Source organism: Somniosus microcephalus, chromosome 17 (assembly GCF_052327205.1).
Source record: "Somniosus microcephalus isolate GS21.2 chromosome 17, FLI_Smic_1.0, whole genome shotgun sequence".
Classification (NCBI taxonomy): Eukaryota; Metazoa; Chordata; class Chondrichthyes; order Squaliformes; family Somniosidae; genus Somniosus; species Somniosus microcephalus.
In genome coordinates, this window is record NC_141003.1 from 35,438,771 (window position 1) to 35,453,505 (window position 14,735).

Genomic DNA, 14,735 nt, shown 5'->3' on the forward strand with positions numbered 1-14,735 from the left:
TGGCTGAAGACTGGCAACTGTGATGGTGGGGACCTCAGGAGGAGTCCAAGATGAATCATCCATTCACACGTCTGGCTGAAGATAGTTGTGAATGCTTCGCCCTTGTCTTTTGCTTTCATCAGTAGTCAACTGTATTCTGATGCCAGTGGTTTTTGTTTCTAGATGCAACCTGTGAGAAGAACCAAGTTTTTGACAGTGACATGAGAGCCTGTGAACGTACCTGCAGATTACTGTCAAAAGCTGATTACACCTGTGGAGTTAAGGATGTTCCAGTTTATGGCTGTGGCTGTCCTGAGGGAAAGTACATGAATGAAAATGGAGTTTGTGTTGATAAAGGAGACTGCTCGTGTTACTACAGGGCCACATATATTAAATCTGGACAGAGTGCTGGGAATTGGTAAGCATACTTATTACAGTCTACCAAAGTTGAATCATGAAACATGAAAATAGAGCCTTAGCTTTTCTTTTCTCTCTTCAGCTTTTGTATAAATGGAGCACTTTTGTGCAAGACTACTACCCTTACTACCACTACGCAAACCCCAGGTAAATTATTAGTAGCTTCTAAAGCTGTCAGTACCTGAAGCATGAATTGGAATCTGTATGAAATAACTTTATGCATTTTTTGTCCATTAGGGTGTCTTGGGGAAAAGGGACATTTTAATTGTTCCCTAGCTGGGAACTTAAATCAGAATCACTGTGGAAAGAAATGCAGTAGCTTGAATTTACCATGTGTAAGTGATATCCAACATTACAAGATTGTGGGAATTCTACAAATTTGCATGCAACACAGAAGATTGAGCAATCACACAAAATAGTCTGTTTTAAGTTAAACACAGAATATAATTAAACAAGCCATTCTAAACAATAGGGGACATATTTTGATATAAAAAAATTATTTCACTACATTGCGGAGTTTTGCAAAATATTTTTTCTTTGACTTCACTCATGGAACAAGTGTTTTTGCCCTTTTTGGTTTATGGGAGACAGAATTGAAGAAGCTTTGAACATTGGTTTTGATCTTCCAGGAGTCCCTAGATTATAGAACAGTCTCTGTGGATTGGAAGAAAGCAAATGTAACCCCATTGTTGAAGAAAGGAGGAAGCGAGAAAACAAGGAACTAAAGGCCAGTTAGCCTGACATCAGTAGTAGGGAAAATGCTCGAATATATTATTACATATGGTGGTAACAGGACACTGAGAAAATCATAATATGATTAGGCAGAGTCACCATGGTTTTAGGAAATGGAAATCGTCTTTGACAAATCTATTGGAGTTTTTGAGGGTGTAACTGACAGGGTAGATAAGGGGAAAGCAGTGAATGTAGTATATTTGGATTTTCAGAAGGCATTCGATAAGGTGCCACAGAAGAGTATGTTACACAAGATTAGGGCTCATGGGATTGGGGTTAATATATTAGCTTGGATTGAGGATTGGTTAACAGACAGAAAACAGAGTAGGAATAAATGGGTCATTTTCAGGTTGGCAGTGTGTAACTAGTGGAGTGCTGTGAGGATCAGTGTTTGGGCCTCAGCTATTTACAATCTATATCAATAATTTAGATGAGGGGACCATGAGTAATATATTCAAGTTTGGTAATGATACAAAGCTAGGTGGTAAAGTAAGCTGTGAGAGGGACACAAAGAGGCTGCAAAGGGATATAAACCATTTAAATGATTGGGCAAGTAGTTGGCAGATGGAGTATAATGTGGAGAAATGTGAAATTATGCACTTTGGTGGAAAGAATAAAAAAGCAGAATTTTTTTTTTATAAGTGAGAGACTAGTAAATGTTGGGATTCAGAGGGATTTGGGTGTGCTTGTACACGAATCACAGAAAGTTAACATGCAGGTACAGCAAGCAATTAGGAAGGCAAATGATAGGTTAGCCTGTAGTGCAAGGGGGTTGGAGTACAAGAATAAGGATGTCTTGCTGCAGTTATATCGGGTTTTGGTGAGACCACACCTGAAGTACTGTGTACGGTCTTGGGATCCTTATCTAAGGAAGGATATACTTGTCTTAGAGGGGTGCAACAAATGTTCACCTAGATTGATTCCTGGGATGAGAGGATTGTCCTATGAGGAGAGATTGTGTAGACTGGGCCTATAGTCTCTGGAATTCAGAAGAATGAGAGGTGATCTCATTGAATTGTATAAAATTCTTAGAGGACATGACAGGGTAGATGCTGTGAGTCTGTTTCCCCTGGCTGGAGAGTCTGGAACTAGGGGTCGTTGTCTCAGAATAAGGGGTTGGCCATTTAGGACTGAGATGAGGAGACATTTCTTTACTCAGAGGGTTGTTCTGAATTCTCTACCCCAAAGGACTGTGGATGTTCAGTCATTGAATATATTCAAGACTGAGATCGCTAGTTTTTGGGCACCAAAGGAATCAAGGGATATGGGGATAGGGCGGGAAAGTGAATTTGAGGTAGAAGATTAGCCATGATCTTATTGAATGGCAGAGCAGACTTGAGGAGCCGTATGGCCTACTCCTGCTCCTATTTCTTATGTTCTTATGTTCATAAAAGCAATAAAGTGTGTGTGTGAGAGAGAGAAATCCATACTGAGTAATTGCTGTCTAAATTCTTTACTAATCCAATAATATGTATAGCCTGAGAATGGCAATACTGGTAACCAGAAGTTTATATTATTTCATGTTGTTAGACAACAATAGATAAATATTTTGGACAATTCACTGAAGTTTTTCTCTTTTATAACAGCCGGAACCATGTGTACCTGGCTGTGTCTGTCCTAAAGGCAAAGCTGAAGATGACAGCGGAAACTGTGTTTTGCTGGAAAAATGCCCTTGTTTATTTGGAGGAGATAGTTATACTGAAGGAGAAGTAATCACAAAGGATTGCAACAAGTGGTGAGATTCAACAAATATCAAAATTGATAAATTTCATATATTAAAAGCTGTCTAATATAGAACACAACTTCACCGTTCCATATATTGTAGCACATGCCGGGGTGGATCATGGAGTTGCACGGAAAGGTTCTGTTCAAAGACCTGTAAGGTTTACGGTGAAGGTCATTACACAACTTTTGATGAGAAGAGATACACCTATGAGGGTAACTGTGAATATATATTTGTTCAGGTAAGTTAAAATGACTAAATATTTGACTTACTCTAAATAGGAAATGAGTCATAGCTTTGCATTTATTCAGTTCGAGGATAAGTTAAGGTCCTAATCAGATATTACAAGTTTCTGAAACATTATTTATTAATCTTTCCCAAAACCTGAATAATAATATGGTGCAGAGACAAAAATAAAGACCTTGATATGACTAGATCATCAATAAAGACCTATACAGCACTTAGCGTATCCACACCGTTCTTGGTATACAGGCTTTAATGATTAAAATTAAATTGAAGGTTACTCACTTCGATGGATGAGATTTAACTTTTGTACGTGTTTGAAATGTTTCAGAATTCATGAGCAACAAACTAATGAATGAGTTCAAGTCGTGTACATCTCTCATCCATCATAGAATCATATGGTACAGAAGGAGGCTATTCATTTGGAAGAGCTATCCAATTAGTCCCACTCCCCCACTCTTTCCCCACAGCCCTACAAATTTTTCCTCTTCAAATATTAATCCAATTCCCTTTTGAAAGTTACTATTGAATATGTTTCCATCAGCCTTTCAGGCAGTGCATTTCAGATCATAACAACTCGCTGCATAAAATGATTTTTCCTCATCACCCCTTCTGGTTCCTTAGCCAATTACCTCACATTATCAGTGACATTCTGGCTGGAATTCTGCCGGCGCTGAGAAGACGGGATTGGAGGCGGGTCAGCTGTAAAATTTGAAATGATTGACAGCGGGTTGGGATCCCGCTGTCAACCCGCCTCTATGCTAGTCTCCCAAGTGTCGGGTCTGTCAGCGCTGAACAGTCCCGACACCAAGCGGCGGGGGAGGCAATTTAGATCATAAGCTGGATTGTTCAGAGGCAATTAAGCATTATTTTAAGCTTACCTTTAGATTTTTACTGGTCACCAATGACTTCCCCGCTGCTCGGGGATCACATCAGGTAAGGAGGTCAGGTGTTGTGTCAGAATGTGATGATTTCTAAACTTGACAGCTGCAAATGGTCTATAAAAGCTCCCACTTCATAGGTCTTCACTTTCCAAGGTTAGAAGTTGCTGCTTATTGTATTTGGAAGGCAGATTGTCCTTTATGCAGCTAGCAAGTGTTTAGAGCAAACTCTCTATCCAGTGTCACCTCATTGGAACAACCTCTCTCACCATTGACAGGCCGCTTCTGTCATCTCAACCTCACCTGTCATCTATTCCATCAGCATCGGTGCCCTTGAAAAAAATCTCACCTTGGTCCTCAGAGTCCCTCCATGATCAGCCCCAATACTGTCATCACCGGGCCCACCAGCAGCACCAACATCAACACCAACCTGCTCCGCAATCAACTGATGCTGCACAGGACACAGGGCATCAGCACCCGACCACAATGCTGCCCAGGGCACAAGGGATGGCCTCACCATGGCCAGACTTACTTCACTTGACGCTGCACACCCTGGCTGCCACATGATGTGCCAGTTTGGCACCACTGCACACCAACACCATGAAGCATCCCTACAATGCCCAAGCCATTCCTTTCACACTCATCGCCATTGCGGGGGTTGGGGGGGGTGGTATCCTTGTGTCTCACCATTCACTGCAACTCACTAAGCCACATCTAAAGGTGCACACAAATCTGTCCCAAGAACACAAAGTGTTGAAAATAAAGGTTTCAATGTTTGACAGCACATTAACAGAAACTTCACATGAACATTGGCTAAAACATCCAAGTGTGTTGTTAGTTGGTATGCTTGCACTAGGATGAGGGTGAGTGTGAGGCGTGGCTAGTGAAATGGGGAAGTGATAATGTAGATAGAGAGGGATGAGTGGAGGTGCAAGGAAAGTTGGTGTGAGTAAGGATGTGCAGGGGTAGGGTAGGGAAGGCAGAGTGATGGGTGATGATTGGGACCGCAGGATGAGGTTGAATGTGGCTAGGCAGTAACGTTTCGTGATCTACTGAGATCATTCCAAGGTTCACACCACTGTAGCCTGGTCCTCCTGATGAGATCCTTGCTTGTGCCCTCCTGTGCAATGTGCAACCAGGCTGTGTTGACCTTCTGGGGAGGTCCCTTCTGCCCATGGGAAGGGAACAGAAACTCCCTGCGTGCTGTGACTCCCTCCAGCATTTTTAAGGTGAAGCCGGGAGGAGCACTCTTGCTTTACCCAGGTCCACATTCAGGTAAATATTTTTTAAACGTATCTTTTTGGTACCTTAGCAGCATATACAAGGAGCCTAATGTCTATTTTAGGCAGCCGCCAGGGACGCCCCTACAATGCCCAAAACAATATGATGTTCGGGCACGGGTATTTGGCCCCCATATTGGATCTCTGCACCCATTTTCTGTTTGGAAAACTGGCGCAATGAGGTTCAGTTTCATCCCATGTGTAATAAAACCTACCAATGGTTTACGGTTGAAATTGTACTGAGTATTTTTCTGATTATACTGATATACTACACATTGGTATTATTTATTGAACTGTTTAAGCCATATACAAGTGTACAGACTATATTTTGTTGCACATATTTATTTAAAGTTATCTTCATTTTAGGACCATTGTGAAGGAAAAATGGGTACATTCCAAATACTAACAGAAAATGTTGCTTGCTGTGAAGATGGCGTGACGTGTTCAAGAAATATCAAAATTATATTTCGGGTATATATGCTAATTTACAATTATTAGACCGCTATGTTAGTTTAGTAGCCATTTTATTAGAAGTTTTCAAAATACCAATTTCAGTTGGGACTATTAACGATCGTATGCATTATAAAGCATTCTGTTTTCAAATCCACTTGTGTCTTATAGGATAAAGAACTAACTTTGGAAGATGGGAAAGTAGAAGTTTCTGATACAAATCCTGTAACAAATTGCACAGATATTTCCTATTCATTTCACACTGTTGGGCTCTATTTAATCCTTACATTTTCCAATGGGCTCACTGTGATTTGGGATAAACACACAAGACTTTCAGTCACACTGGATGAACAATGGAGGGTAAGTGCGGCTTTAGGTTAAAATATTCTCTCTTACATATGATTTTTGATTCTTCACTTTTTCTGAAAGCAAATAGTCACGTGGAAGTTGTAATGATACAAAAGATTATAATATGAAAATCTTCCAGCCAGGTAGTTAGCTGAGTGATACAAATAGAGAAAAATAATTGTTCTTGATTAGACAGGACTCTGTGTAAAACCAATATAAAAGATCGGTATCTGGGCCCAAAGCATATCATAATGACATCAACAGAGAAGAAAGCTATCATAGTGTGGCACAGTATCAAATATGCACCGATAATGGTTCAAATAGGTTAGAGAAAAGAGTGAGTGTATAAACGCAATCAAGTGAAGAGTCTTAATATAACTCGAGGGGATTGGCCCAACTATTAAAAGGAGTTGGTAAATCTTAATTTTCCTCTTCATCTCTCAATTTAGTTCCCTCTAGGGAATTCCCAAGATCACTTAAATTTCCACAGCTATCATATGAATCAACATAAGGAAGATCATACATCTGGAGAAATTTCACTTGATTTAACCAGAGAGTTACAGCAATCTCTGTGACTGGGTAATGTTCCAGAGCTTGGTGTCACATGATCAATATACGCAATCCTGTAACATTCAGAAGGAAGTTAGTGAGTGTATTAGGTTCAAAAGTCTTTCTATTATATGAAAATATACAAACAATGATGGTCAGATAAAGACCCTCTGGTCCATACAGCCTGTCCTACATATTTGTGATACCTGTGTATCACGAGAAATACTCTCTCCATCCCACCCAAATCCATGTGATCTCCCGGGAGAGGCGAAAAACCAGCTAAAAACCCAGGCCAATTTGGGGAGGGAAAAATCTGGGAAATTTCTCTACGACCCATCTACGTGATCAAAACTAGTCCAGGAGATCACTCTGGTCCTCAATTCCTTAAAGTACCTACCTTTTGTAAGAGGTGATGTCCGCCCCGACCAAAACCAGGACCAGTTCTCGCTTGAAGGAATTCATCAAATTTGCGTCTATCGCATGAATGGCAGCCTGTTCCAGAGGTCCACTATTCTCTGGGAAAAGAACCACCTCCTGACATCTAACCTAGATCTGGCCTTACACACTTAAAATTGTGACCCCTGGTCCTCCTTAACCTATTTAATTGGAACAAACTGTCAACTGGAACATAATCTATTCCCTTCATTATCATATAAACCTCAATCAGATCACCCCTAAGTCTATGCTTCTCTAAACTCTCCCAACTCTTTTAGCCTATCTTGTTAACTAAGATGATTTATACTGGGAATTAGTCTAGTGGCCTTTCTCTGCACCCTTTCCAAAGCCTCAATATCACCCAGCATGGGAGGAGACCAAAACTGCTCACAGTATTCCAAGTGAGGCCTGACCAGGGTCTTGTACAAGAACAAAATAGTATGTCTCGTCTTATAATCAATTGTCCAATGAATGCACTCCAATGCCCTATTTGCTCTAGCTATCGCTTCATGGCATTGCTCAAGTACGAGAATGCAAAGATCACTTTCTTTCTCCGCCTTCTTTAATGCTTTTCTCTGAAGGGTGTATGAATGTTGAGCATTCGCCCGGCCCACATGCGTAACACTGCACTTACCCAAATTAAACATAATTTGCCAGTCATGAGCCCAATCTCTCAACACATTAAGATCCATCTGAAGCAGTTGAGCGTTGTCTACAGTCCTAACACTCGCACAGACCTTCAAATCATCTGCAAATTTGCAGATCGTGCCCCCAACACCTACAGCCAGGTCATTAATAAAAATACTAAGTAGCAACGGTTCCCAACACCGATCCCTGCAGGACACCACTGGTGACTGATCTCCAAACAGATCCAAATCCATTGATAACTACTTTTTGCCTGTGTCCTGCCAGCCATTTCTCAATCCAGCTCAATATATTACCACTAATACCAAAGGCTTTAATCTTGTAGAGAAGCATCTTGTGCGGTAGTTTATTAAAAGTCTTTTGGAAGTCTAATTAGACAATGTCTAGTGGGTTTCCATCATCCACCCACTTCGTAACCTCCTTAAAAAATACAATTAGATTTGTAAGGCAAGAAATCCTTTTTATGAAGCCATGTTTGGTGTCCCTAATATGTCCCTCTCTATCCAAGCAATCATACATACTATGAGCATAAGAAATAGGAACCGGAGTAGACCCCCGAGCCTGCTCCGCCATTCAATAAGATCATGGTTGATCTGCTACCTCAACTCCACCTCCCGCCCTATCCCCATATCCCTTGATTCCATTGGTGCCCAAAAATCTATTGATCTCAGTCTTGAATATACTCAATGATTCAACAACCACACCCCTTAGGGGTAGAGAATTCCAATGATTCACAACCCTCTGAGTGAAGACATTTCTCCTCATCTCAGTCCAAAATGGCCGACCCCTTATCCTGAGACTATGACCCCCCTAGTTCTAGACTCTCCAGCCAGGCAAAGCAGCCTCTCGGCATATACCCTGTCAAGCCCTCTAAGAATTTTATATGTTTCAATAAGATCACCTCTCATTCTTCTAAACTCCAGAGAATATAAACCCATTCTACACAATCTCTCCTCATAGGGCAACCCTCGCATCCTAGCAATCAATCTAGTGAACATTTGTCACACCCCCTCTAAGGCAAGTTTATCCTTCCTTAGGTAAGACCAAAACTGTACACAGTACTTCAGGTGTGGTCTCACCATACCTATATATTTGCAGCCAGACTTCCTTGTTCTTATACTCCAATGTATAATGTGGCCCTCCCAGTTGGGGGAGGGGGATAACAGTATGACTCAATTAAATTTGAGAGGTGAATTGCCAGGTAAAGCACTGAAGAAACAAAATGCCATTCAACTTTGTCGCACTGTCTCACAAGTAAATGAGCCTGCCCTGCATGGTGTCAAAATCTTCTAGATTAGGGAAATGCTAATGGGTAGGCAGGCAGTATATTACCATCTAAGAGGCAAGAATGCCATCCAGGAATAACCTAGCTCAGAGAGATCACATTTTTTTTAACCAATTTTCCCATTTTCCCAAAGATGTTGATTGATGCTGGAGTGTGGTTGCACAGGCACTGGTGGCCGTCCAATAAATTGGCCAATAGGCCATTCTTCACATGTGACCCTAAACAGGAAGGTCAGCAGGTTTGTAGCCCAGTCCAATCCTGTCCTGACATGTCTTTCACATATGCCAATTCTAACAGTGGTCATTAGTTAATGATCAATAATGAGAATCTGAGTTGATTTTTTTCCCTGTCCCTTGCATAGTCCTGCAGTGCTGAGGTCAATTGTTACCACGTCAGCTGAGATGAACTAACTCAGCAGACCAATGAAAATGCAACATTAATAGTGATTAAATTATTTATCAGATTATTGGTGTTCAGTTGTAGACTTGTTGGACATATGTTCTGCAAATCATTACTGTCAGCCTAATTAGTTTATTTTGAAGATTGATTTTGAAATACCAGATTAGTATCCTTAACAATTTTTTGATTATTTGTAACTTTTACAACAGAATAAAATATGTGGTCTCTGTGGAAATTTCAATGATGACACTGAAGATGACCTAACAACAAAGTTTAACTCTGTGGTGAGCAGCCCCATTGAGTTTGGAAACAGTTGGCAGTCTACACAGTCCTGCTCTAATGCCGTGAATCAAACATTCCCTTGTGAGAAAAACCCATTTTGTTCTCCATGGGCACAGAAAAAATGTGCCATAATTAATGATGCAAACGAAGTGTTCAAAAAATGTCACAATAAGGTAAGGCACTTTATTACAAATCTATTGCTACTACTTTCACAATTTTTGATGATATTTTTGTAGCTGTGGAAACATAATTAGTTATATGTGATTAAAAAATACTCAGGGCTGAACTTTGCCGGCGCTCAGTGTGTGGGTTTGGAGGCGGGTCCGCTGTCAAAATAGCAAAGATTGATAGCGGGTAGGAAACCTGCTGTCAACCCACCTCCACATGAGTCTCCCAGGTGTCGGGTCTCTCTGACCCGAACTGACCTGACACCAAGCGGTGGGGGAGACAATTTAGATCATTAAATGGCTTGTTCACAGCCAATTTAATGTTATTTTGAGCCTACCTTGTCATTTTATGTGCTCCCCCACGGGTTACCCGCTGCTCAGGGAACACGTTAGCTCACCCTGGTGTGAGTTGAGTCTGCTTTGATTTATCTGATAACCTGACAGCTGCAGAAGTGGTATAAAGGATACCATGTTGCAGCTATTCAGTTTCAGAGCTCAGAAACTGTTGGTTACTGCATTTGTAAGACATATAGAGATTTCTCTAGCTTGCAAACATTTAGAGCCAACTCTATATCCAGTGGCATCTCATTGGGAGAACCTCTCTCACCATTGACAGATCGCTTCTGTCATCTCAACTGCTGCTGCCATCTATTCCAGCAACATTGGTGTCCTTGAAAAAATCACACCTTGGTCCTCTGAATCCTTCCACGATCAGCCCCAACACCAACATCACCAGGCACATCAACATCACCAACAAAAACCCCCATCTTCTCCGCCATCACCTGATGCTGCACAGGGCACAGGGCATCAGCACCTGACAACATTGCTGCCTGGGAGGCCAGTGATGGCATCACCATGGCCAGATTTACTTCACTTGACGCTGTGCACCCTGGCTCCCACATGATGCGCCAGGTTGACACCACCCTACACCAGCAGCATAAAGCATCCCTAAAAACGTCCAAGTCATTCCTTTCACACTCAGCACAATAGGGGGAGTTATGTCTCAACATTCACTGGAACTCACTAAGACATTTCTCAAGGTGCGCACAGATCTGTCCAATAAGGTGAAGTGTTGAAAATATAGATTCCAATGTTTGACAACACATTAACAGAAACTTCACATGATCATTAGCTAAACCACTCAAGTGCCTACCCTTGTGTGTTGTTCGTTGGTATGCTTGCAGTAGGATGAGGGCGAATGTGAGGGGTGGCTAGTGAGATGGGAAAGTGATATTGTAGATAGAGAGGGATGGGTGAAGGTGTGTAAGTTGGTGTGAGTAAAGATGTGCAAGAGTAGGGTAGGCAAGGCAGAGTGATGAGGATGTCATGAGTGGCACAACAGGGTGAGTTTGACTGTGGCTTTGCAATAATGTTTCGTGATCTACTGAGATCATTGCAAGGTTGGCGCCACTGCAGCCAGGGACTCCTGTCGACATTCCTGCTTCTGTCCTCCTGTGCAATGTGCAACCAGACTGTGTTGCTCTCCTGGGGAGGTCTCTTCCGCCCATGGGAAGGGAAGGGAATCTATGGAGGGAGTCATGCGTGAGCCTGAGTGCAGCCGTGCACCTTTGTGCAGTGCTTGTCAGTGTTTGCAGCACCTCAATGCTGCAGAACACCGAGAGCACAACTTTCAAAATCAATGTGGCCGTGATCCCTTTAAGGAAATCGGCTGATGACGCGTCATCAAATGACAACATCAGACCCGCTTCCAATTAATTGGCCAGGTACCCCGCAGGGCAGGCTTAACAAGGCCAATCTATGGAAAATCATTTTCAGAGAGCGGCTGCAGATGGAAGCGGGACCAGAACTTGCCAACCAGCTCTCCTGTTGCCATCCCGCCTCCGCAGGGAAAGTTCTGCCCTCAGTCTCTACGAGAGTGCACTTCCACACATTAAACCACTCTCGAAGTGGAGCACGCCCACATATCTTGCCATTGCAGGGATGAAAACTGAAAGATCCTAATGTCACCATTGTAGCAACCAACCTTTATCACATTCCATAAAATCACATGTCTACAAATTAAAAATTCTTGCCAATGTAATTTAACAATCTGATCACCAGCTAGGTCTGTTTATCATTTTTACTTCATAAATCACTCAAAAAATGTTTTTCAAAAATGTTTCATTTGGATTTTACATCCGCCATTTTCTTTTCTCAGTAACTGAAATTTCTACTGTTCAAAATAAGGGATTAATCAAAACAATAATAAGTCTGGTTCAATGGGGAGTGTAGAAGGGTGTTCAGGAGCAGCACGCGAAAGAACTAAGAATGAAAACCAATCTAGTGAAGCTACAACAAAAACAAAAACGCGGCAGGGTTTAGACAGAGTGAAGTGCTTCCACAGCCAAGCGCTGTGGCCCTACCACAACCATTCATGAATGGTGATGGAAAACCACGTAACTAACTGGGGGAGGAGGTTCCATGAACATTCCCATCCTCAACTATGGTGGAGCAAAGCACATGAGTGCAAAGGAGGAGGCTGATATTTGCAAGCGTCTATGGTAAAAAGTCCCATGTAGATGATCCTACTCTGCCTCTCCCCGAGGTTCCCACCATCATAGATGCCATTATCCAGCCCATATGGTTCACTCCACTTGACATTAAGAAGTGGCTGAGTGCACTGAACATAGCAAAGGCTATGGACCCTGACAACATCCTGGCTGTAGTGCTGAAGATCTGCGTTCCAGAACAAGCTACCCTTCAGCCAAACTATTTGAGTACTGCTATAAAACTGATTTCTACACAACAGTGTGGAAAATTACCCAGGTGTGTCTAATCCACAAGAAACAGGACAAATCTCATCCAGCCCTAATCTAATGGCCCTATTAGTCCCCTCACAATCATCAGTAAGGTGGTGGAAGAAATCATCTGGAATGCCATCAAACAACAACTAGCCCCCCATCCCTCAACCTCCTCATCGACACTCAGTTCAGATTCTAAAAGAATGATTCACTTCCACTTCACTTCCCATCACAACCTTTATCCAGCCTAGGCCGCATGTGCTGAATTCCAGAAAGAGGTCAGAGTAACTGCCCTCAGCATTAAGGCAGCATTTAACCGAGTATGGCACCAAAGGAGTTCCAACACGCTGAGATCAGAGGGGGAGCGGTTTCAGGTGGAAAATGCTCACAATTCTGGAGCCATACCAGATACAAAGTAAGGGACATGTTTGTTGGAGGCCATTCACTGCAGTCCCAAGACATCTCTGTAAGAATTCCTCAGTGCAGTGTTTCAATCATCAGGATTGGGTATTAAATATTCCTGGTTATAAAGTGTTCAGGAAAGATAGGGAAGGAAAGATAGGAGGCTGTGTGGCAGTATTGGTCAAGGAGAATGTTAGTGTTGTAGAGGGAGGATGGCCTGGAGGGGTCAAGGACAGAATCTATATGGCTAGAGTTAAGAAATAATAGAGTTGCCATTACACTACTAGGTGTATTCTAAAGGCCATCAAAATAGTGGGAAAGATATGGAGGAGCAAATTTGCAGAGAAATTACAGAGAGATGCAAGAACTATAGAGTAGTAATAATGGGGGACTTCAACTATCCTAATATAGTCTGGGATCGTAATAATGTTAAGGGCAGAGAAGGGGAGGAATTTCTGAAGTGTGTTCAGGAGAAGTTTCTTGATCAGTATGTTTCCGGCCCGACGAGGGAGCAGGCATTGCTGGATCTGGTTCTGGGGAATGAGGTAGGTCAAATGGAGCAAGTGTCAGTAGGTGAATAGTTAGGAAACAGTGATCATAGTATCATAGGTTTAGATTAGCTATGGAAAAGGACAGGGCGCAATCTAGAATAAAAAAATGTAACTGGGGGAAGGCCAATTTCAGTGGGATAAGAACGGATCTGGCCCGGGTAAACTCAAATCAAAGATTGGCAGGCAAAACTGTAATGGAACAATGGACTGCCTTTAAAGATGAAATAGTTCAGGTACAGTTGAGGTACATTCCCACTAGGGGGAAAGGCAGGGCAACCAAAATCAGGGCTCCCTGGATGATGAAAGAGATAGAGAATATGATGAAGCAGACAAAGAGAATGTATGACAGATGTCAGGTTGAAAATACATCTGAGAATCAGGCTATATATAGAAAGGTCAGAGGAGAAGTGAAAAAGAAAATAAGAGGGGCAAAGAGAGGGTATGAGAATAGAATGGCAGCTAACATAAAAGGTAATCCAAAAGACTTCTCTGAGCATATAAATAGTAAAAGGGTAGTAAGAGGAGGGGTAGGGCTGATTTGGGACCAAAAAGGAGACCTATGCATAGAGGCAGAGGGTATGGCTGAGGTACTAAATGAGTACTTTGTATCTGTCTTCACCAAGGAAGAGGATGCTGCCATAGACATAGTAAAAGAGGAGGTAGTGGAGATACTTGATAGGCTAAAAATTGATAAAGAGGAGGTATTAGAAAGGCAGGCTGTATTTAAAGTAGATAAATCACCAGGAGCAGATGGGATGCATCCTAGGATGCTGAAGAAATTGAGGGAGGAAATCACAGAGGTACTGGTCATAATATTCCAATCCTCCTTAGATATGGGGATGATGCCAGAGGACTGGAGAATTTCAAATGTTACACCAGTGTTCAAAAAAGGGTGTAAAGATAAACCCAGCAACTACAGGCCAGTCAGTTTGACCTCGGTAGTGGGGAAACTTTTAGAAACAGTAATCAGGGACAAAATTAACAGTCACTTGGACAAGTGTGGATTAATTAAGGAAAGCCAGCACGGATTTGTTAAAGGCAAATCGTGTTTAACTAACTTGATTGAGTTCTTTGATGAGGTAACAGAGGGTTGATGAGGGCAATGCGGTTGACGTGGTGTACATGGATTTCCAAAAGGTGTTTGACAGTGTGCCACATAATAGGCTTGCCAGCAAAGTTGAAGCCCATGGAATAAAAGGGACACTGGCAGCATGGATACGGAATTG

At 42.1% G+C, this 14,735-nt stretch overlaps 1 protein-coding gene across 1 annotated transcript in view; it reads left to right on the forward strand.

Moving 5' to 3' along the window:
* LOC147105634 (uncharacterized) overlaps positions 1-14,735 on the forward strand; it is a 163,904-nt gene that overhangs the window by 63,431 nt on the left and 85,738 nt on the right. Inside the window, exons 19-26 of the mRNA XM_086010181.1 lie at positions 163-397; positions 479-543; positions 634-731; positions 2,715-2,863; positions 2,954-3,092; positions 5,622-5,726; positions 5,877-6,065; positions 9,576-9,821. Of these exons, the coding sequence (XP_085866307.1) occupies positions 163-397; positions 479-543; positions 634-731; positions 2,715-2,863; positions 2,954-3,092; positions 5,622-5,726; positions 5,877-6,065; positions 9,576-9,821 (1,226 nt within the window). The remainder of the gene's footprint in view (positions 1-162; positions 398-478; positions 544-633; positions 732-2,714; positions 2,864-2,953; positions 3,093-5,621; positions 5,727-5,876; positions 6,066-9,575; positions 9,822-14,735) is intronic.